At 44.2% G+C, this 25252-nt stretch overlaps 1 protein-coding gene across 2 annotated transcripts in view; it reads right to left on the reverse strand.

Annotated features, from left to right (window-relative positions):
* The window catches only part of RTEL1 (regulator of telomere elongation helicase 1), a 246674-nt gene extending 222937 nt beyond the window's left edge, over nucleotides 1-23737 (reverse strand). The window contains exons 1-2 of one of the 2 annotated variants that reach the window (XM_078651687.1): nucleotides 23648-23737; nucleotides 1231-1369 (exon numbers count right to left, since the gene is read on the reverse strand). In XM_078651687.1, coding sequence (XP_078507813.1) covers nucleotides 1231-1332 — 102 coding nt within the window. In that variant the 5' untranslated portion in view covers nucleotides 1333-1369; nucleotides 23648-23737. Of the gene's footprint in view, nucleotides 1-1230; nucleotides 1370-2732; nucleotides 2863-23647 lie in introns of those variants that run through there. The other variant, XM_078651688.1, reaches the window with a different exon arrangement.
* Nucleotides 23738-25252: the final 1515 nt, after the last annotated feature.

Raw genomic sequence — 25252 nt, forward strand, 5'->3', positions numbered from 1 at the left:
AAAGACAGATCAAATCTTATTTATTTTATCCAAAAAGAATGAGGCTAGATTGGTGTAAATCTCTTGAGTATCATGAATTCAGAGTGACACAGCTGGGATTATTAAAGGAGTGGATTCTAAAAATCTCCCTCGTCCAATTAGAAAAAGAAGTTCTATGAGCAGCAAAACAAGTTTTTTTCCCAGCCCGATCAACCTTTCATAAGTGCGAAGAGCAGTGAAATACCTTGCTTTGTCATCAGCCTTATTCTCTGCATCACACTCTTTCTACAGGCCTCTACTTATAATTATTAGTTAAAAACTTAAGCCATGAACAAAATAGCAGAAGCTCTAGAAACTTCTAAGGTGAAAAGACAACCCGAAATTTACTTCTAGAACTCATGCAATATGGCTGTCTAGTTCATTATATATGGGCAATGCAGATCTCTGTAAAAGAGATAGTGTATCCTTAGTATTTCTTTGTAATGTTCTGGTCTCAGTTCTATTCCATTACAAGGCATCTCAAATACTACAAGATGCTCAAGATAATGTGCACTCGGTTGTATCTGTTCTTAGTCCTAGTTTTTAGAGGAAACAGGTGTTTTGAGAGCACAAATTAATAGGTTTAAGCACAGAAAGATTAGAACAAGACCAAAAATGTCAAACAAGATGAGAAGCCCACCACTGAAAGTAAACTGGAATTGATAAACCCAAAGCCAATTATTTCCGAATGGCAAGAGAAACTGACCACAAAGTCACAATATCACATAAACAGGGTCACCAGGAATATAGTGTTTGTTTATAGGAACAATAGAAACAGATCAGTGGGAACAACTGTCTGGAAGCAGTTCCAAAGTCAACACACCAGCATGAATCCCTAGATCACTTATCCCTAAATATGCCAGGACTGGAGTTAGAACATAAATGTAACCCTGCACTACAATAAATGAGAAGATTAAAATACGTTAAAGCATTTTGTAGGGAAATATTAATGCAAGGTCAATATTTTGCTAGTCTATATTTTTTATGTTTGCAGATTGTTTTGTTTTGTAGGTTTTCATGAAGAACATTTTTACAGCTCGGTCTTACTTCTGTACAGCTTTAAGGTGAAAGTAAATCTTCACTACACAAGCAACCCACGTGTCAAAAGCACTCAAAAGTTTGCGGGCAGAAACAGTGTGTCTATTTTGGATCCCACCACTTTGAAACTAAGGTTATTCTTCTACCTCCCCCGAGCCCTCCTCAAACTCTCACCTTTTGTAGACACTCAATGACTTTGGCCATGTAATCCTCCTGGCACTTGTAAGGCTCGAAGGGAAAGTCCACTGATAGCCCACCGATCTGGATTTTCGGCATTGCTGCTTGAATTCCTCAGCTACACGCCCCTTAAATCCTGGCAACAGAGGCAGAAATGGAAAGTTGACATAACAGAAACTACAAATGTATATATGAAAAAAACATTGAGGTCTACCTGATATGGGTTAATTATAAAACACTAGTCTAGGGTGCAAGCAGTAAACATCCATAGCTTCTGGGGCCAGTCCAAGGTGAGGGAGGAATGAGAACACAGATCCCACAGCGAACAAATTAGTTAAATTAACATCTGCCTGCAGTTGAAATAATTATTTCCCAAAACATTTAAATGTGTTACAGTCCATTTCTGAAATTACTCAGTTTGTCTATCTCTGCAGAGGGTCAATTTAAAAGTGGCTCGACCTGACATCTTTTCAATCTGGGGACATTCCTGTGTCGACCAAGAAGCTAATGATCTGAAGCCATTATTTTACAGTGTGTTACGCTATTGATTTTGTTAATGAGGAAGGGATTGGGTCCTGCAAGGTAGGCCACGGGTTTCATGAAATTCCACCACACTCACAGACTGATTGTATTTTAATAAACTTCTACGGGGAAACTGTGATTTCACTGCTTTCAGGGACATACAGCAGTGTATTTAAAATTGGCCTGTATTCCAACTATATATAACAAATAAGGACTTAATAACTCAAAATGAACATGTTCAATGAATTTTATTTAGATTTCAACTTAAATTTATTACATCATCTTCTCGGATTCCCTAGTTGCAATCCTCAATTCATTTAGCTGACCAACTTTATACGTTTCCAAGTTCTCAAACATAATTAATCATTAGTAATTCTATATTAACTTCACTTTAAAACAAATAATGAAAACAAAATATCATAAGCCTAATTTCCTGGTCTGAGCTTTGTGGGTCACTCCATACTTAAGTTTTACTTGTATCTGTTGGTGCTCAAATACCATGCTTCCAAATCACAATTTTTCTTTCCTAAGAAGAAACTCAAACCAGAACCATTGTTGACGTCCAGGGAAATCTTCTAGCCTTGTTAGGTGTGTTCTTAGTTTACACAATTTTCAAGAGAGCAACACAAATCAACCATATTATTCATTCTAATTGTTTGTTCTGTATGCAGGAATTTTACCCACTAGCATTTACTCCTTTAAAGTTAGTTCATTACAAAATTTGCTCTAAAAAAATTCATTAAGATTTCCCAAATCTGAAACAATATTTGTGATATTACTCTTAACCAAAAAGTTATATCAAACTAGATCACATGTACACAGTGTGTATCACTGAATTATGTTCTGCAAATCTCGTTTCTCAATTTCAATGACGTCTAACTGGATTGCTCCTGGCTTCGCACTTGGAACTGAAACAAGTGAGGTGGTTTGTTATCCTGCTATAATAAACATTTATCAGACAGGGAATGCGGACTCACTATCTAGGGTTTCAGAACCAGTTTGGGTTGGTTCTCTTTCATTCATCATTCACTAGCTGTTCCTTAGACACGGTCTTTCTGCAAGGTGATAAGTCGCACATTAGGAAGCTGGATGCGAGCAGGAGTATCTAGAACAAGGGAACAAAGAAGTGAGACGCCACAGCATCTGGCAGTCATCAGCCTTCTTGAAGCAGGAATCAGGGGCCACTTCGACCAACTACCAAAATGTCAGTGCTCAAGAAAAACTAATCAGCAGCCCTTTGCTAACAAAACCCTCCCCAAATTCCTAAGGGGAGCCATGTCTACATTCTCCTTCCCATCAGTGTTTGGAGCTATGGACTTCACATTACCAGGGACAGGCCTAGGCTTCTGCACAGACACTTTAATAATGTGGCACAAAGGCCAAGCAATATGCATTTGCGATTTGGTATTCAGAAGGGGTGTATTCAAAGCGTCCCTTCTAATATACCGAATCTGCATAATATGTATTACTGTTTTGCGATCGAATTCCGGTCGCAAAACAATCATACTTTACCACCAGTTTAAAAGTCATGGTAACTCACTCACAAATGGGAAGTGGTCCTCTCTGGACCACTTACTCTCTGAGAAGGTAAAAATAGTCTTTTTTAAGAAGGCTGTGGTCAAAGGAGCCACTGCCTGCTCTTAAAAACTGAAACCTAAACATTTCATTTTCTTTTTTTTAAATGCCTACCTTTTCCTTTAAGGAATAAGAGATTTAAGAGGTCATCATATAAGTCTAAGACCTGGGAGTTTATTCGATTCAATAATCTTTATTTGGTTGCATCCACTATTAAAAAAAAAAAACCAACAACAAAAAAACACATCATAGTTATAGAAGCAAAAGTTAAAATGCAATCATTATTAAAACAATAAGCAATTGGAATTCGAGACACCACAAGTACGTTAATAACTGCAAGTATACACAAGGAACAACTTCAACTTATCGCAGCCCAGGGGATCACAACTATTATTTACAGGCGAATATACACCATCACTAACAGGAATTTAAAAACCTTTCATAGATTTCCTCCGCTTAAACGCTCCTTTTAAAAAAGAGTAAACTCTGAAACATACATCTGGGCTGCCAAGTTGTTGCAGTTGCAATGAAGCTTCATTACACCTCACAAAGCAAAAACTTGTAAAAATTGGTTTAAGAAACAAGATAAAATAATACTTATAAATTTTACAAAAGAACAGAAAGAGCAATAGTGATTGTGCAGACACCCAGTCACAGGGGAAGGCAGATATAAGGATTCAGTATCAAAAAGAGAGGGAGGTAGAGGTAAAAGCTTAGGCTCACCCTCCAAGTTCAGGTAAGGCACAAAAAATCTCCAGAACAGAGATCAAGAGCCTAGCTATTAAATGATGTCCTATTCGCAACGCTCACTGGGGTTGGAATAGCGTGTATAGTGAAAGAAAAGGAGAAATTGCTCTTTTTCTTAGTGTCCCCTCACTCACCAGGGTTGCCCCATGGTGACATGCTTCATCATGGAGGTCCTCCCAGCCCTCTACGGACTGGGGCGTGCTACGACTTGCGAGTTACGTAGGAGCACTTTAGTAATAGGCTATGTGTAGTGCAAGGTTGTGATATGGTGGAGTGGATTATGTGTGAATGAATTAAAATTACCTGCCTAGTAAGCTCTAAACAATTGTTATTCTAGCTCCTAGGTGGTATAGTTAAAACCGGGGTAGAATGATTAGGATACCTAAATGTCAATGAATCCAGGTGTACCTATCAGTTCCTATCTGTCAACTAGTTTTGTGCGTCCCCCTAGCACTTCCTCAGGACTACTCTGGGACCAGACCTGTGTTTGCCACTCGCCCTCCGGACCGACATTCGGTCCGGAGGGCAAACTAGTAGGTCTAATTGCCGGAGGTATCCTGCTTATCAACAAGACGGGATACTTACCCTTCGAGATCATGGGGCACAGTTAGGCCCCGTTTCCATGAACCACGTGATACAATTTGTTACGGAGGTATCATATGCATGCTTTATTATTTGCTGCATTTCCTTATATTTGTTATATATATTTATTTGTTTTCTCATTTGCTCATTGAAGCAGTTAGTAGGAGTGGCGAACACAGGGCTGGTCCCTGTGTAGTCCTGAGGAAGTGCTAGGGGGACGCACGAAACTAGTTGACAGATAGGAACTGATGGGTACACCTGGATTCATTGACATTTAGGTATCCTAATCATTCTACCCCGGTTTTAACTATACCACCTAGGAGCTAGGATAAAAATTGTTTAGAGCTTACTAGGAAGGTAATTTTAATTCATTCACACATAATCCACTCCACCATATCACAACCTTGCACCACACATAGCCTATTACTAAGGTGCTCCTACGTAACTCGCAAGTCGTAGCACACCCCAGTCCATAGAGGGCTGGGAGGACCCCCATGATGAAGCATGTCACCATGGGGCAACCCTGGTGAGTGAGGGGACACTAAGAAAAAGAGCAATTTCTCCTTTTCTTTCACTATACACGCTATTCCAACCCCAGTGAGCGTTGCGAATAGGACATCATTTAATAGCCAGGCTCTTGATCTCTGTTCTAGAGATTTTTTGTGACTTAGATATAAGGATTCCCCATTGAGTGGCTCCTTGAAATACAACACTCTTCACAGTGCTTGCCCTGAAATGAAATAGGAAAGATCTTTCCTATTTATTGAGTTCCAGGGCGAGATAAGACACTGGTTCAGGAAAGGCTATGGTTACAATATAATCGTTCACCAAACTTTTATTAAAATTTATGATCCAGTCGTTGGTTCAGGCAAAAATCCCGGAACTTGCCTTTAACTAGTAATTTAGCGGATCTAACTATAGTATGCAGTGCCGAAAATAAGTCAGACATACCTATAGCATTTAAAATCCTATGCACTTAGTGCAACCAAGGGATAGAGAGGCCCCTATCATGCTTAAGGCAATCTAAGATTACCTCCCTGTAAAAACCAGCTTAAGCGCTGACCCCTGCTCTAAGCCATAACATAAATGCGGGGCCACCAAATCCTTTTCAAAACATAGAGTAGCTTCAACTCTGAACGAAGAATAAAATTGGAGCTGTATGACAGGAGAATAAAAAGGCGCCTACAGATATGATTTTCCTTGGTCTACAGGGGAGAAGAACTTTGGTGCCCCCAAATCTCAACTCCACACAGAGCCGCAGGGACACACTGCTGGCTATAAATTCTTAACAAGCATTGGCAAAGCCAATAGGTCTCAATTTAGGTCCACTGGCTTTGGAAATTCTTTTTGGCCATGTTGAACAGTATGCTTTTAGAAACGTAGTGAAAAAGGAAACAAGAAAAACATAGCATACGCCGTGTGACAGCTGGTACCTAACAAGTTGTAAACTGTGAGGCAGTTGTGTGGTTAAGTGGAATAAGAGGTGGATGGACCATTAGAGGCATTAAAGTGATTAACTCACGTAATTAGCAACCACTTCAACCGAATATTGTATATCCAAACATATTTGCATTTGCATTCTGATGTGATTTATATTTAAGGAGTCAGGTTAGCCGGGGATGGTGAGGAAAAACAGCCCAAATTACAACCGATGCCCAGGCTGCTGGCACCAGACGCCTCTTAGTTCCCATTTTGATCAGTTACCAAATACAGAGACGAGCGCTGGAAGCGGGAGTGCAAGAAAAGATTTTTATTTCTCATGAGGAGAGCCTGTCATTTCAGACACGCGCACAATGTCTTTAAGAGGTGCTCTAACAAGTTTCTCTGAGGCTCCGTCTATTATACACAGGTTTATGATGCACAAACATTCCTTATTGCAATAAAGAAACTTTGAAGTACGAAAAGGCACGTTTGGAATCCCAGCTTCAGGCCTATTCCCATACCTGCCGCTCGGATGTCGTTTCCCCTCCCAAATGTAACATGTGATTGTAATCTTGCAGCCGGACATTCCAACAGGACACGAGGGCAAGAGGGGGTGGTCAGATCTAAGGTTGGGCAGGCGATAAGATCGGGCACTTCGGTTGGTGTATCACGTTTTGCTATGCGGGGCCGGGGGGGTACATCCATGAGGCTTTGTTTTATGACTTGGGACCGGGTCGAGAGGCCAGGTGTAGCCGGGGGGGGTCATCAGAAGAGGGGAAGGGTGTTCCTGGGAGGAATGCAGGGGGTCTCGGTCAGGCAGGGGTGTCACTTTTAGAGCAGGGTCGCGGAGAGGGTTTATGGCCTATGCATGAGAGAGCGGGGGTGTTCAACGGGGGGGGCGTGCTGGGGATTTAACAAACGGGCAGAGAGGCCTTGGTGCCTAAAATGGCTGCCGTGTACGTGCGTGCATGGGTCTATGCTGGTGGGATGATGCGGTCAATGCTTCGCGGTATTCGTTCTGCTTACAGCGAGGGGTATGGTGAACACAAATGAACGCCGCTTATGTACATATACATTGTCATTTTCCACAGTCGTCGCTTTTTAACATAAGTTAGTTCATTTCCATGTTTATCATAACTGACGGGGTGTACATATAGCCATGTGTGGTCAATGAAATAGCGTTTGTCAATACTGGCGGATTGCATATAACCATGTGCAGTCGATGCGATAGACGAGGTGCAATACAGATGAATTTACATTTGTCGTGTTATATATACGAGTCTAGAGATCGGTATACTACTCAGTCGGAGTCAATCAAGGAAATGTTCCGACACATTATGGAACCATGTTCTGACTCTCTTTCCGGCGGTATCAATGTACAGTCAAAAGTGACCGATGAAACATTTTGAAAGCAATACAAAGTGGTTGAGGAAGGAATTCAGTTCAATACAAGCAAGTAGTCGGGGGGGGGGTAGAAAGTTCAGAAAGGGGAGGGGGGGGGTCTTCGCCACAGTGTCTTTTTAGCAGCGAGCCGTCACTGGTAGGCTCTAGTAGTTCGTGTTCTTCCGTTGGCGCTGTTGAGCACCGGCGGTGGAGCTATAGGTCCAGCTCGGATCCATCCTTAAACGTCGCAGGGTGCGATCTGTCCTCTGCTGTTAGACCACAGTCCTGTTTCCTAACTAATCTTTTTAAGGGTGCCTCATGCTGGGCACCTGCATTTCTTTCTCCTTCCGTGGCAAACCCTATTCTACCTAAATGCTGTTCTTCTTCTCTGAGTCAAAATCCATGTGAAAAAAAGGGGGGGGGGGTTGTCGGATAATCGAGGGAAGAGAGGGCGGAGTGGGATCAGATCTTTGAGACAAACCAAGGGAGCAAAGGATAACGAGCAGGCAGGCCCATCAATCGGGCTCAAAGGGGCGGGGACTTCCGGCACGCGTGGGTCAGCAAGCAGAGGGCTTCAAGGCAGCCCTCCATCCTTTCATTTTCCGTGTTTGAGAGTGGTGCCTCGTCCCGCGTCTCGTTGCTCTGCGGCTCCACCTTTGGTCGAGGTCACATGTGCTTCATGATCTGCGGCTAGGCTGTGCGTCACGTCCGGCCCCTCTCCTCCGGTGATTGTGTATCTTTTAATGGGTACAAAACAAGCTTTAGAGAACTGGCAGGAGAAGACATTTATACATTTCAATTCCGCCCCCAATCTTAAGTAGTTGGGGATACGTTCATCGGTCACGGTCAGAAGTTATCACTATGGAGTATGTATGCGGGCATTTCTACTGAGTTTGTACTAAGTCTATTTGGCGTTCATTCATGACGTATATGGAGAGAAGTCAGACTCCTATCAACTGCGTATTCCATCAAACTCGAAATCGGATCCTTCGGTAGAAACTCGTCTTTCTAACCCAAGCCCTGGCAGTCTTCTATCATCATGAGAGAGGGACAGAGGCTAAACATTCTTTTCTCGGGGAGCAACGGCTAATCAGGGTCATCAGTTATACTTCGGGGTATGGAGCTGGGGTCAATCGGGAGAAACGAGGACGCTTTGGACATCCGTACTTGGGTGCAGAGAGGTGGGGCAATCTGGGCATTGGGGATTGTGTTTCCAACGAACTGAGAACAGAAGGCCACTGACATATAGTCCCCCTATAAAAAAGGCCAGATTAGGGGACATCAGTCGTCTTACCTGTCCTTTCCTTCTTAGCCAATTCAAGTTCCATCATTTTACAGAAAGGAGAGGTAGTAATATGGCAAATTACAATTGTTTTAGTTTCTGTCAATTTTGCCGAACACCTTTGTGTTCAAAAACCAATTAGGCTTGTGCCGGCGGGGCACAACGTTACCACACAAAGGAAGAGGGAACAGGGGGACCCTCAGAGAGAGAGAGTCGTCCGCATTTTAAACGAACTATTCGGTACACGTACGACATGGAGAGAGAGAGAAAGAGAGAGAGAGAAACGTGTACAATAATAGGCCATTTAGTGCGCACACAACACAGAACAGCAGGGGTCAAGTTATATAGAAACACAGGCTGAGGGACGACGTAGATCCATACATTACGTACACATGAATTCAGGCGGGGGGGGAATAGTACATGTATTATATACAAAAATCCAAGACAAAACATAGAACAGTACTTGGCCAAAAAGATTTCTTCCTGCATGCTGCGCATCCTTAGTATCCTACTTAATTCATCTGGCTGCCTTTGCTGGTGGCCTCGGTTGCAAATACTTACACCTTTGTCAATTGTTCGGGAACTAACCTGGTCGGGCTAATACTCACGGTGGGATCTTCGAATCATTTTTAGCGAATGGGTATCCAGGCTGAGGCAACGGAGGGTGTCAGTCGGGAGAACAATGGGGCAGCTTTGAGTTTCATGTCTATGAGGGTGCAAGAAGGAGGTGGTAAATCTTAAACATTGACAATATTCCTAGTCTTCCAGGAGGAGGGTACTTGGGTAAACCTCACCCCGGAATATTCCTGAACCTTTCCCTATTTAGTTACCGTATGAATTTACTCATGGGTGCACGTCATTCTTGGTTGCATTATTTGGGGTGCCGGTTGGAGTCATATTTTGTCATACTGCAATAACCCGCCAAGTTTCTGCTTCAGGCCACCCTCCCAGTCGCTGGGTTCAGAGAGAGAGACAGTCGTTTCTAAGTAAGGGAGTGCTATATCTTTGTTTGTTCGTCGTGTATAGGCACCATGTTCAGACCCCTTTTCCCCATCCCATCGGCCGTTCGATCATCACTTAAGTCATACATAAAACATTTCTCTTATCAATCCAAACGTGTGCAACGTGTATTCAGTCGAGCTATACACATCAGGGCATACACGCGTGCATTCATATCACACAAATTCGTCACGTTCTCAGGGGCAGTCCCCATAGACAATATACAATTTTTCCGTGCGGAACCATGGCGTGTTGCTTAGGTCTTCTCCATACTTTAGTCGACGTTCCGATGTGACCTGCAGAAAAGAAGGGAAAAAGAAGGGGTGGGGGCAGCATTTTAAGACACATCAGCGCGCATAAACCCGAAAATGCTTTTACTTACCACATACTCGACCTATCTCCGCGGGATGCAGTCCCTTTTGTCTCGGCGTTTAAGCCCAGAGGGACCGGTAGTGCGGGAGAGATAATCATTGATGGACTGTGTATTGCATAGATCGCCCAAGTGTGGTATTACGGATCGTGTGTAGGGAAGGGTCAAAACAAAGGGCAGTCAGTGTAAAGTGGGGGGTGAACTCGTGCTCTCCTTCGAGGAGGAGGGATGGTCTACAGTGGTACAGGGTCGTTTTTGTTCATCAGGCACGGAAACTAGAGGGGCTAGGTGGCATTCCTTCGGAGTGGCTTAGGGGCATCTGACACAACTTCCCTGATACATGTGGCACATAAAGTAAAGGTTAAATACCGGGACCTTTATCGATTGCTTTTACGTTGCACAAAAATAAAAAATATATATATAAAAAACACACACACACAACAAACCTGGACCATTCACATTTGCAATATTTCTGTGTACTTTGCTTTTTAACCTTTAAGTAATCGAGTTGCTTCATTTCACCTGTATTTTACTTATATCGGAAACAGTGTCCATTTATTCGAAACTTACCAATCTAAGTGCTACAACTATGTTTGCTTTTAAAAAAAAAAACCTTTATTTAAAAATGTTGGCGCACAATTACGGGCCTACAACCACGTGGGCCGGCCACGGAGCAGACTGGAACTGTACATGAGGGGATATTTATTTGAGGAAAACGTAACGGAGTCGGTGGTCGTTGATTTCATAAAGGTGCGACAAGTGCAATAAAATCATATCGTATATTCATTGTGGGCAAGTACCATAAGTGTCGAAAATTCGAACTTTCAATAATACGGTAATCAATGACGCGTCAGAACTTAATATCAATTCATTGTCCGAATGTTCAATCGTACCCATCCCCTCCCGCCATGCGCTTCAAAAACTGCATACATATCTCATGATATCAAGGCTGAGCAACCGGAACACAACAGGGAGTTGCGAGTTTCATTTGTACCGGCGCCATTTTGGGTGAGGTCAGGCAGGTCCAAGTATAGTCAAAATGTCTCCACCAACTCGTGGTTGGACCAGAGCCTCTTTCGGCAGTCCAAAAGTTTCGTTAAAGGGCAACAGAAGGGGCCGTCGATATGAACCATCAGTCAAAAGGGGGGAGGGAGGCAACAATCTTTCCTACCGGGTCATACTGGTGTTCCACCGGAACTGATCAAATTGGTAGTCTGCAGGATTTTGGTCATTCAAACTGAGGCTGGCGCCAGCATGAGAGCGCCAACGTCTCGTGGCTACGTCTTGGTCGTTCCGCGGGCAATCATGGCAGTCATTCCCCATCGGGGGGGCCCGCGGGGGTCGGGGGCCCCTGCAGTTCTCGTAGAATCTTCAAAGCTGAGGAGAACGCTTCTGGACGGGGGAATCATTTTCTAGCTGACAAGCGACCAGGCCATCTTTGCACGGACTCCAGTCTGTCGGGCGTGGCGTTGCACCGCAAGAGTGGACGAACCCTTGTCGGGTGAGTGGAGCGTTGGGGGTGCAGCTGAGGGGCCTCCACCTGGGGAGGTGGGAGAGGCTCGTCCGCGCCGCCTCTCCCTCCCAGTGCACCCCACGCCGTCTCCTGGCGCTGACATTCGTGATGGCCGGACCAGGCGATGAGAGGGGGGGGTCGGAGGCATAAGCAAGACATCCCCCCCCCCGTGGCCTGCAAGGCGCCAGAAGAGGAGGATGGGAAGACCAGTACATTCCGGGCCATCCACCCCACGACCTCTCCGGCCGATGGCGGCCAGCCGGGCCCCGCCCTGCACGTGTCGAGGCCTCGTCTTCCGGATGGGCGTAACCGTGGACCTGTTGCACTTCGGGAGCTTCCGGAATGGGGGTAGGTATCTGCTGACTTGTATCTATCTTATGTTACCGTTATTGGGCGTGGCGGGCGGTGGGACAGACATGTTTGGAGCAGTGAGGGGCGGCGGAGCCTAGCTACCTCGTGGCTGCCGTGATGTCAAGCTTGGCTTCTCTCACCACTTTCATGTTTCTTATTTCGGGCTATTTCTAACGTTTCTTATTTCTAGCGAAGTCAAAAAAAAAACTCATCAGTGGCCTACTGATTTTGCTCGATTTCTTTTTCCTTCCTTTTCTAGTGTGTTTCGTGCTAAAGTTTCTGTTAACAGGATACGGTGATCACTTCGTATTTTACATATGTCCTTTTTATTAGGGGCGCCCTCCGGTTGAGCCAGATGATCTACCTCTAATAAATGGTCCGGGTGGAACTAGTTTACCAATCAGTGGGGAGTAGATAGGCATGACAGATTACAACGGGGACAAAGGTCCGCATTACCTACCCTTCACTACTTGCAAAGACTAGACAGATTATTTCTATTCCACGTTATTTGCAAACAGAGAATACCTCAAAAGAACTATTCCTTGAACAATAAATGTCCAGACAATCAATCAATCAGTGGGGAGAAAAACAGGCATGACGGATTACAACGGGGGACAAAAGTCCGCATTACCTATCCTTCGCTATCTGCAAAGGGAGACAGAATATTCCTATTCTTCTCTGTTTGTAGACAGGGAATATCTCAAAAGAGCGATAATCGATAAAAAAAAATCGATAACAACCAATCAGTGGGGAGAAAGATAGGCATGACGGATTACAATGGGGGACAAAAGTCTGCATTACCTACCCTTCACTATCTGCAAAGGGAGACAGAATATTCCTATTCTTCCCCGTTTGTAGACAGCGAATGTCTCAAAGAGCAACAGAGCAACCAATCAATCAGTGGGGAGAAAAACAGGCATGACGGATTACAACGGGGGACAAAAGTCCGCATTACCTATCCTTCACTATTTGCAAAGAGAGAGGAACGTTCCTATTCGTCGCTGTTTGCAAACAGAGAATGTCTCAAAGAGAACCAATACTTCAAGTAGCAACCAAGGCTAAATGAACCAATCAATGAACAATACCAGTATTTAAATACCGATTCCAATATAAACAATCAATTACTCAATCAATCAGATGGATTAAGTCATCCTATCAATCAGACGTAAAGACGTCCTACCTAACCTTACCCGGACCGGACCGTGTGGACAGTTCTTCGCCTTCCCTTTTCAGCGCCCGATCGTTCTCTTACTCCATGTTTTTACCGCAGCATTCCTGTGGGATACCAGTCAGGACAGTAGGTCGCTTGAGAGAGGTCCGTTCGGAATCGGTGAAGTTCATTCAATCGGCAGACGGACGAGGGCCCTCTCAAGGCAGGTATACTCCAATCGTTCAGATGTTCACCCCATCGTCTGGACCTCTCTTACCGGACCTTATGTCGCTGATGGGCCCCGCGTTGGGACGCCAATTGAGGAAAAACAGCCCAAATTACAACCGATGCCCAGGCTGCTGGCGCAAGACGCCTCTTAGTTCCCATTTTGATCAGTTACCAAATACAGAGACGGGCGCTGGAAGCGGGAGTGCAAGAAAAGATTTTTATTTCTCATGAGGAGAGCCTGTCATTTCAGACACACGCACAATGTCTTCAAGAGGTGCTCTAACAAGTTTCTCTGAGGCTCTGTCTTTTATACACAGGTTTATGATGCACAAACATTCCTTATTGCAATAAAGAAACTTTGAAGTACGAAAAGGCACGTTTGGAATCCCAGCTTCAGGCCTATTCCCATACCTGCCGCTCGGATGTCGTTTCCCCTCCCAAATGTAACATGTGATTGTAATCTTGCAGCCGGACATTCCAACAGGACACGAGGGCAAGAGGGGGTGGTCAGATCTAAGGTTGGGCAGGCGATAAGATCGGGCACTTCGGTTGGTGTATCACGTTTTGCTATGCGGGGCCGGGGGGGGTACATCCATGAGGCTTTGTTTTATGACTTGGGACCGGGTCGAGAGGCCAGGTGTAGCCGGGTGGGGGCATCAGAAGAGGGGAAGGGTGTTCCTGGAGGAATCCAGGGGGTGTCGGTCAGGCAGGGGTGTCACTTTTAGAGCAGGGTCGCGCAGAGGGAGAGGGTTTTATGGCCTATGCATGAGAGAGCGGGGGTGTTCAACGGGGGGGGGGGCGTGCTGGGGATTTAACAAACGGGCAGAGAGGCCTTGGTGCCTAAAATGGCTGCCGTGTACGTGCGTGCATGGGCCTATGCTGGTGGGATGATGCGGTCAATGCTTCGCGGTATTCGTTCTGCTTACAGCGAGGGGTATGGTGAACACAAATGAACGCCGCTTATGTACATATACATTGTCATTTTCCACAATGGCAGAGCTGCTGTATACAGTTCAAACCTGCAGGAGGTCGCTACATATAGTTACACACAGGTCTGTCTTATTTGTTGTGTTTTCCAAGGCAAACGCTGTGAATCTAGACTTTACGATTGGCAGTGTACATGCCCATACCGTCCCCACATAAATAAATTCAACTATTTAAACATAAGTCTATCACCAGTCCAAATTTTGACATTGAAAATAGGGACAATGCTGGCTTAAAATAGGGTGACATAGCGCAGCACTACTACAGGCAAATGCTTGTCATGCACGTGTTACTTAGACAGTTCTGAGATTTATCACCAAGCAATGATTCCCACCCCATCCTAATTTAGCACTGACAACAGTGGAGCATGTTGCTGTAAATCTGCTGCACACTGAGGGTAAGGCTAGTGCCACGGAGGGAAGTCTGAGGATCGAGGCGGCTCGGAGACTACAGAGACAGAGCTACAGCAGCTTAGAGGTCACTCCAAGCCCCGTGATGAGCCCGGGAAACATGTTAATGAAAGCGCCAAGAGGTATTTCAGACTTTTTTTTTACATGAGGGTATAAGTTATTGATATAGAACATAAACAGAAGAGGCGCTGAGATACACCTCTGGAGCATTCTGCAAGCCAATGGAAAAATATCAGTTGTTTCACTCAGTGGGTAGTACTGTACTTTGGCAGCTAAGTTCTCATGTAGCATATATAGGAAATGTACAATGATGTCCTCAATGCCCATGTCCAACAGCTTGAGCCAAAGCTTGGTCCTGTTATCAGAATCGAAAGCTGTGGACAAGTGTTTGTGGAGAAGTGTGGCTCACCGGTTAGAGGCGGCAGACCCAGAAGCAGAGGTCGGCCCGGGACCAGGGTTCAATTCCCGACGCGGCAGGGTACAGAACCAATGTCAGCGGGCTCGATAAATCTCGCCTCGGTGCCTCTCTAACCATGGGTCCCACGCTGCAACTCTGGGCAATAGCTTGCTTAATCTCCACAAAGGCCCCCTCGCTGCTGGGGATGCCTGGTTTCACCTTGGGGATGCCCAACAGTGACCATCTCACAGGGAAAGCCAGGACGGGTTCCCCTGCGGCACACAGCGCCAAGAACCCATGCGGTGAACGTGCGCTCTACAAATTCAGACTAACATAACATAACATAACATCCCTAAATGCCAAGTAAAGGAAACAGTGCTAGGCGTACATGTATTTACCCAGGATCAACTGCAAGTTCAAACATTCTTCCTCAGTACCCATTCCAAGGCGGAAACCATATTGAAAAGGACAAATTTTATTCATTTGACATGCCCAGTCTCTGATCTGCTGAAGATAACTCTGTCTATGGCTTTTACAGTGCTATTGATAAGGGACATCGGACAATAGCATTTAGGCAGGGTCCTGCCCCCTTTTTAGGTCTTGCCTAGGCAGCGCGCATGCGCTGCTCTAGGAAGGCCTTTAGCCATCGGTCTTCACTTTTCCAAGCACTGCACTCGTGCATGTGGCGGGATCCACCTTACGGGAGCGAGCGAGCAACGGTGCGCCACAAGCACAAGTGCAGTGCTTGAAAAGTGAAGACTGCTCTCCCAAGCACGTACCACTCGCAGGCTCCATTTCCATTAAATACTCCGATTTTTATTAACTTCTTCTTCAGTAGTGCTAGAATCAACGTGTTTGAGGTTCTGAATGTGTTCTTCTCCAACCCCATCCATACTTGCACTTAGTCGGTTTCTAGTGAAATCTCTCCACAGAACCCTGGGGATCGTTTTCATACCAGACACCGCACATGAAGCTGTTCTTCCCTGGTTCGCCGTTACCCTCGCTGCCCTTCGCTCCGTCCCCATCACTTAAGTTGTGCATAAGGGTCTATTTTGCGCACCAAAGGTAAATTTAATCATCATACATAAAATTCCTCGAGTCAAGGATGTAATAAAAACTAAAACCAATCTTGCTTGTGTTTTCTTTCACTACAGAAGGTTCTTAATTTACAATCCAAGCTAGACCTGTTGGATTTTCCAGTGCTTGTGTATGCAGTTCGGTTGTTTATATAGCTCTTAGTCCGGGAGTGGGGTGGAAGTCAAGGATTCTGGCTGTTTCCCAAGCACTCACATTAAGGGAGTAATAAAACCTTTTATTGTCGGTCTCCTTTGCATTTGATGCTTCGGTCCTGCAATCACTCAGGCCGAGCTGATTTTGGAGCTTCTGATGTCACTCTGAAAAGCGACTTTAGATCTTTGGGTATTTTGAGCGAGCAAGACGTGGAATTCCCCCATCCCCTCACCCAGACTCCAGCTCACCTCACTCACTTGAGTAACAGTGCATCTCTCGCTCTTCAGCCCGCACTCCTTCCCATCAGTGGCATCCTGTCCACTCCTTACCACATATCCGTCCCTTCACCTCTCTTTCGCCATAGCCCACTCCCTGCCCACAGTAGAATCCTTTCTTCCTCCTCATAACAACTTCTTCCTTCCTACTCTTCGACTCTCTCCCTCTTCATCCCGCCCCTTCCCTCCAGTTACTACACTCTCCCTCTCTGTCACATCTTCCCTCCCAGACCAGTCTGCCTCTCATGCCCCTTCACTCCCTGTTTCAGTGCACTACGATAAAAAACAAGCACTGGCATAGCCAATGTCTCGCTTTTAGGACCTTATAAGTATTTAGTTATGCAGCAAAATACCCTTGATGCAACAACATTAACTTTTGCATTGTTAAACACTTATAAGGTCCCAAAGGCGAGACCTATTGGCTTTACCAATGCTGGTTTAAAGATAGGAACGATGGTCGAGAGTGCACATGACCTTGGAATCTTATAGCAAAAAGAGTTGCTAAATAAATTTACAAACAAGGGGCCCCAAAGGTCAATGTTGCATTTACACAGGTCTATTAGTACCCTGTCTGGGCCTGGAGTTTTACCACCCAGGCTTTGTTTGATCTCATCCTCAACTTTCGGCAGTGTGATTTGCAGGGGTGGTATATCACCCAACCTAGCTCTCAATAAACTTGTTAGAGACATATCTTCTGCTAGTTGGTAAATGGAAATAAAGTGTACCACCCAAGCTTCTATTACAGGTTAAAAGGGGTTTGATCAGGATATCTCTCAGTCGAATGTTACTGACTGTGTCACAGTATACTTTGCTGCAGTTACCTGGGGCTGACCTCTCAAGTTGTTCCCAGTCCTTGTTAAGTAGGGAGTTCTTCCTATGCCTTACGGTAAATTTATAGGATCTCCTTGCCTCTCGAACTTACTCCGGATCCCTAAAATTCGAGAGAAACCATCAAATGCCCTTCGACACTTAGGAGTCATTTTAATTGGTTTCATTACATAGCTCTTAATTCCATCACATAAAGGACTATAATGATCTAAAAAAAGGTATCCACTCTCCTCAGCTAAGCAACCCAGAAAATATGACAGGTATTTCTTCACCAAAAAGAAGAGGGTAACCCTAGGTTCTTTAAGAAACTACACCAGTCTTAAACTGTTGATAGAATGCTGGGAAATCTAGATAGCAACTACTAGGGTTTTTTTCTTACTAACTGGAAAATGACCAGTGGCCAGAAGAGCACTATGATCCCCCATCGAGGCTCTACGACTGTGCTCTGAGAGAACAATAGTAGAGAGTTTCTAGTTACAAAAATGTAATCTATGGTGGAGGCCCACCCGCTACCTCTGTAGGTGGGTAGGATTGGGCTGCCGCCATTCAAGAAGAAACAAAGTCCACCAAATAATTTTCCACTAAATAGAGACTCAACTCTACCCCTCTGTCCTCCTTAGCACTATCTAAAATAATGAGCCCCTTAGAGGAATACTGGGCATTCAGGGCCATGAAACTATCCCCAGGCTAGTATGCGAGGGAAGGAGAAACCAAATAGGTTCACGCCCAGGAAGAGACCTTTGATGAAGTAAGTGGGTCTTGTTAGAACCTAGACATCGGCACTCTTGTAAATGTTATTTTACCTATTTGTTAACAGAGTTTGACTACAAGGTCCGCCTGCCTCCTTACCTACATGGAGCTCTGAATCGGATGCTACTGAATAAATAGAATGAGCTAAAATAACATTTATATGCATGATGAGTGGGGCACATACCAGATCTTGGAAATCACAAGGATAATACTTGCACACTGTATACCAATCTAGTGCATGCAGAGTATGTGCACATTTTTAAAGTAACTATAATGGAGACTCACACTTTTTACTGCTTACACACTGGCTCTGCTTGATGTGAAATAAACACAGGGATTACTTGGAGACATGTTTAAGGATACACACAGATATGGCAATTATGAGTATGATAAATGAAAGTTTCACAATTGAATACCCACAAATAGGATACTAACAGGATCCTTGTGAGGTCCTGACGAAAGTCAATTAGCCCGGTGAGGTATTGGTGTGAGGGCTTGACCCAAAGAAACAAAGAATACTAATTTCCTTAGCGCATAACAGCTCACTTGGCTACCAAGGTTGAGCCAGTTCAGATATACTTAGTATATGGTAGAGAACTCATGATGAAGCATGCCATTTGGACATCCATATGGTGAGTGTCCTTTCAATACCAGAGAGTGATTACCTTGGGCTGGTGTGGAGAGATAGGCTAAGCACAATATGGGTTCCCTCCTGTTGTTTTGTGTGGTTAGATGTTTGGAACGGTGAGCAAACCCTGTATCACTTCTCACTCCCTCCTTCTTGGAATATAGAAGACCAAGCAGTACATACAGAGGACCAACCACGAAAGCAGTGACCATTATGGGTCAGAAGAATCAGTGGTGTCCCACCACAGCAACTGGTAAGGTGGACACCTGTCTTCTCCTCAGATGGGCTGTCTGTGAATTCACCTTAATGTCTGTTGATGATATTTTATCTGCAATCTATACATACTCGCCACATCTACAAAATAAGGCTAATGCTTTTTTAGTTTCCCGAACCTATACCGATTTAAGCCAGAGTTCCTACTGGTCCTCAAAAGAGGAGTCATGCTTCAGTAATCCCTGCTACCCTGAACCTGATATAAAAACCAATGCTCAGCGCCTGGAGCTAGAAAAAATGTCAGAATGATTCCTTTTGCTTATTCAATAGAGAAAATTAAACTAACATTGTCCTAAACTGCAGTAAACATAGGGCAGAAATCCTGTGAAACAAGAGGTTTTTTTGTAGAAAGTGACCCCGGACTGCTGAAGGAGAATTGCCTAAAGAGAAGGCAGGCCTCACACTTGCACCTCTCAACAAACCATGTCAGGGTCCTCTCTGCTGATAACCGGCCTTCGAACCCAGTGAACCACTTCAGAGCACAGAAAAGAGGGGTCAGTGAAAGGATTTAGTAGAGAATGTTTTATACGTTGTGGTGGGGAAAGAGACAATGGCGGAAAACAAGAGGCAGGGTAGGCCATAGTGAAAGGGGGTCGTTGAAGTCATAATGAGAACGATTCTGATATGAAATGATTTATTGCAGTACACAACTTGGTGTGGATCCACTCCAAGGTGCAACTGACTTTCTTAGAGTGATCTCAGCCTTACATTGTAGAAGACCTAACAAGTTACATCACAAGACATCCCCTCCTTTTCTTAACAAAATATTACAGGTAAAGATAAATTAAAATGAAACTAAAATGATAATACTAAAAGTGAAAGCCTGAACGGAGAAGGAATGTGTGTAAAGAAACAAACACCACACATAGTTCACTTACATTCTTACATAGTCCTCCAAATAAGCGGGAGGCCTGCGGACTCTGACCTCACCCAAACTTCATGAACACCTAGCATCATCATATGTAACCTCGTTACCACTGTCACTCTGATTTCTGTTAATCTCTTCGTCTCGCATCAACATGACGCTGGTACACCCTTCTTCTTCCTCACCTCTCGCATACTCACCTCCTTTCTGGTACAATGCCACATTCCTCAAATTCCACCTCTCTCCACCTTCCACCACCACCATACACTTACCCACTCCTACGACACAGAAAGGATCCGTGAATTTGGCCGGTCCTCCCATCACTCTTCCCGATCTTATTTTAACCCAATCACCCAAATTTGAGATCATTTTCCTACAAAAAAGTCTCACCACTAGCTGCAATCCACTCTGTTATCCAGGTGGGTACCAATTTAGTTCCTGGTAAACATCCTTGCATGTGTTAGAAGGGACATTTCTTCATGGCACTATGAATAGTTGTGCGATACACCAAACCGTATCAGCCACAATTTTCCTAACACAACATTTATTGGTAAGTGCAAGTTGAATGGTGCCTTTGATTAATCTGTTGGCTTTCTCAGCAACACCTTCGGTATTATAAAGAGAGGTGCGAGAATGCCTGGAACCACACTTCTCTAAAAATATAACCATTTTGTTGGACGTCAACTATGTTCCATTGTCTGTAAGCAATACAGAGAAAAACAAAATGTTGCAAAGGAAACGACATCCACACCATAACGATTGTAATATAAGATGATTTATTGCAACACACAACCTTGTGTCAATTCACTCCAAGGAGCCAGGAGAAACTGACTTTCTTTAAGTGCTCTCAGCCTTACATTCTAGAAGACCTACCAAGTTACATCTCAACAGAGAACCCAACAGTAAACACCTGAAATGTCTAATGAATTTGCTTTCAGATTTCCCAAAGCTGACCTTTTCACTCCATTTCCTTTCACATCCCAACACCAACCATGACCTCCAAACTTGTGACTTTCTATACTTACACAATAATCTTCACTTGCATACCTCATGTTATCCATGCCAACCCTTCCTGTATGCTTCTACATGGTTATTGACGTAACATCCACCAGGCATAGGTCAGCCTGCCCGCCACCTGTTCACCAAAAGACAATAAATGCTCCCACATGGTTCTCCTTAACAATTACCCCCCCCCCCCCCCCAGGATGGGCATACTACATTCCATCCATGCCGGACACTTAGATGCTTCCCAAACCTTTCTTCAATGAATACTCCCTCCAGCTCTCTGCTTTCCAAGTCCCATCATCCCCAAAATGACAAACTCTCTTGCCTACATACCCCCATCCCAGCTCTTCACTCACTACTGTCTTCCCAAACAATTGTTATGACCCCCACATGGTTCTCTACATGCCCAATCTTCCATTAGAGTGAGCTTACTCCATTTCTCTCATTGCTGGCATACCCGGCCATGGCTCTATGTGCACAGCCTTTTCTATATGGCCAGAACAGAACACCTATAATGGTCACCCTTAGTTCCGGCACTGTGCCAACGACTGCACTCCCAAAGGCCAAGCATGCCTCTATATGGCTCTTCGACTCCTATGCCTAACCAAACCTAGTAAGCCCCTCTCTTTGGCTTCTCTGATGTGCTGAATGAGAAGGCATCTTGAGGCATGGAATGTATGCATAGCTAACAAAGTTTTCAAATATGCAGTGTTGTTCTGTGTGACATTTTAAGGCAGTATGTGACGCTTTCGTTGACAATTTGATTGGTTGTTCATTTAAAGACATATATGTCAGAAATGTCCCACTTTGTGCATTGCGCCAAAACAGTGCTCGTTAAGTGTCTATGTAAATTCACTGCTGCGGTTCCGTGAATGCAAAGTATTCTTTGCTAAAGAAAAAAAAAAAAGAAATTATGGACAGAATGTTTTCCTTCCTCGGATAAAAAAATATCAAATATATAATTTAACTGACCAGACTATAAAGGTATCCGTGAAGACTAATTTAGCAAGTTATAGCCAATAACGGACTGGTTGGCCAGACTGAGGTCACTGACAGCGCTGTGAGGTCAGTGTGGGAAACAATTAAAGCAAAGTAAAGCAACATACAGGCACAGAGGCAGCTACTGTTTTAATGCCATTGGTTAACAATTTCATTTGAGTTAATAAATGTTTTCTGCTTGGACGGCTGCGAGCCTTATCACACTGGGCGACTGCTACCAATTGGGAGCATTGATCCCATTGGCAGATTTGATACTTCAGTGTGATTTGCCCCCTAGGCGATTTCTGACGTTTACGGCTTTTGTAATGATATCTGGAGACCTGTGGTCAGATAGCCAATGGGAACCACAGACCAATGCTGTTCTTCAGCTATTGGTAACGATGAGCACTGAGCGCAACTTGGTGAAATGGTTGTACTGCGCGCAATTGGAGATGGCCAATATGCCCTTGGAGAGGCCGCGGAGGAGATGGGAGACACAACTTGGAAGAAACCTCTTGGACTCTGAGTGGGGTGTGACCCTGACATAGCCCATAGAATCGTGAAACAGGAGTAAACCCGTTAACCCAGACGAGACCCGGGTAGAGTATGTGATCAAAAAAACAACGAATGGTCGTTTAGAAGGCAATTACAACAAACGGAGAGGACAAAATGGAGACCACAAGAATTGAGTAAGAAGTTAAATTCTTATTTGCAAGTAGTTATATAAGCACTACATTACAGAGTATGCATGAGTAACCCAAAGGTTGGTGTGCACATATCATGCTTGTGACAGTGAACGGCGCAGTGACACAATAAGGTGAGAAAACAACATGGACGGCGCAACAAAAATAATAATACAGGAAACTTTGTGGTCAGCAACACAATGGTGATTATGTACAAGGCAGGTTTCGCTTGGGTTGACCACAGTAACGCCTGAAGTTACGCTGAGTGGTCGACTGTGTTTCGACCTGCATGATTCCAGGTCATCATCAGGACTGGGTTGCTTCAATCAGGTGGGTGCTGTGGTGATAGTTGAGGTTCCAGCAGGAAGTAAAACAAGATTTGGAGGGTCCTTGTCTCCATAAGAACACCTTCAGTAAGGACGGTACTTGCCTTCTGCACTTATTTACATGATGGGCTACAGCTTTTTTGGCTAATCTATACAAATATCGCAGAGAAATCCTACTGCTTTTAAGAAAACCACAGATTAAACCAGGAATATACATGTTGATACTGAGTACCTGCACTTCTTCAATTGGAAGGGGGGGAATGTCACTGCTACTTTTAATGGGAGAGTAAAAGCACTTCTCATTTGGAAACAGATACTCTTAAACAGTGAGAACCTTCGCTCATACATTTACAGTACTTGCCGGTGCTCCAGATTCATGCTGAATATTCAGTTGATAATTGCAAATAAAGTTTTGTTGGTTTTTTGTAGTTTTGTTTTCAGATATTGAAATTGCCCCCACTTAAATAAACTCATTGAAGAAACCAATCCTCCCGCTTTATTTTTTAAAATCTTGCGCTTTCCCGCTTCCTAACGTGGCAGCAAAGAACTACCACTAAGACCGATTTCCTCAGGTGACATCGTCGGCCCTAAGGGCATGTGATGTCATTTAAATTAATGCCATTATATCGCTAATTAATAGATTTAAGTAAAATCCTACCTCTTTGTTGATCACTGAGTTGGGGAGTATACAATTTGTACATATTTTACTACTTCCGGGTTCTCGTAACACCCAATCCGAAAGCTGAACATATTTTGGGAATCATTTTGGAGCAAGCGTTGCTGTTCCTCTACAAAACAATCCATGATTGGAGTATGGATAGGCGCCGCAGCCAATCGTAGTGCCTTGCACAAAATGCCCTAATGGTGATTGGCTACTGAGTCGTCTGAGTCGTTGGGTGCCACCCAGTTGGAGCTGATGACGCAGACTTTGGCGGGAATCGGCTCAGCTGGAGGTAAACAAGTAACTTGTCACCGGCTGGGGAGCGAAACCTAGGGCTAGGTTGCAGTGGACTTCGGTTCTGGTTCGGCAGCTCTCCCGGGTGGTTGGAGTAACCGACTCGTGGATGCATCCGGTCACGGGCCTACCTGGTTTCCTTTCTGTTGACGGCTGTCCTCCACCAGGGTCGGATTGGGATTGCAATTAGGCCGGGCAGTCCCCCACAAAGTTGCCCACATTTGCGAGTCGTTTCCTTTCATGAATCATTTGTTTAGTCTAAATTTTAGATAAAGTTTGGTAACCCTTTAAAGCATATATAATCAGTAAGATTGGTGAAAATGATAAACACTGGATGTAGGCCAGTATGTCGTTGTGAAATAAGTCCCAAGGGCCAAAGTGCCTGATCTGGCTAGGGTTGCCACTTGGCTGTTTTTTTTTACCAACAAGACCTGTATTTTAATATTTTTGTTGGAGCGAAAATGAAGTAAAATCACCAAAAGTCTATTTTTTCCTCTGATCAGTATGTATTTTAAGCAGTCAACATAAAATAAAAGCACTTTAAGTCTTGTTCTAAAGCTGCTTTACTCATCCGTGACTAATGGCAAAACTAAAGGACAAAAAAAACCATGTTATGTTTAAAAGTAATATGGATATTTTTATATAAAAAGTGCACGCTATCATGCTCTGGCCCTTAACATGAATAAACTTGTTTTTTTGTAATTGCTGTTTTTTAATAGTTTTACCTAGGGCGATCTCCGCACTAGGGCATTTGAGGGATTTAAATGAACAGCAGTCACACTACACAAGATCAAATTCATTTTTAGGTCTCTACGAGGCTTCTTGTAATCAGGCAGATTTCAGAAGTGGAGTCTAGGCTCTGCCCCTTCTTTCCATTGGCTTACGGCATTTTTTTTTTTTTAAGACCTTTATTTTCACTTCACAGCAATACAAGCATAGGCCTACAACCATCTCGGCCGGCCGCTAAGCAAGTCACAAGGTAAGCAGAGCAGTGCAAAAGAAACAGCGGTCGATAAGCCGGGGGAGGTAAGTATCCAGGATATAACTCGTATTGAAGCGTACTGCGTAAAATACAGGACTGAAGAAGGTCAATTTTACAATGAAGAAAAATGAAACAGAAAAACATCAGAAGAAGTGCCAGTCAGTCACACACGATCCTACAATAGCAACATGAAACAGAACCCTGGAATGAGTTCGAACACAATTAAGGACACGGGGCAAGGCATGCGAGTCAGGATGAAAGTAAACAACACAGACACGGCATGGCGAATCAGCACCCCAACCCTTAAAACAAAACAGATTGTAGGA

This window comes from Lissotriton helveticus, chromosome 7 (assembly GCF_964261635.1).
Source record: "Lissotriton helveticus chromosome 7, aLisHel1.1, whole genome shotgun sequence".
Lineage (NCBI taxonomy): Eukaryota > Metazoa > Chordata > Amphibia > Caudata > Salamandridae > Lissotriton > Lissotriton helveticus.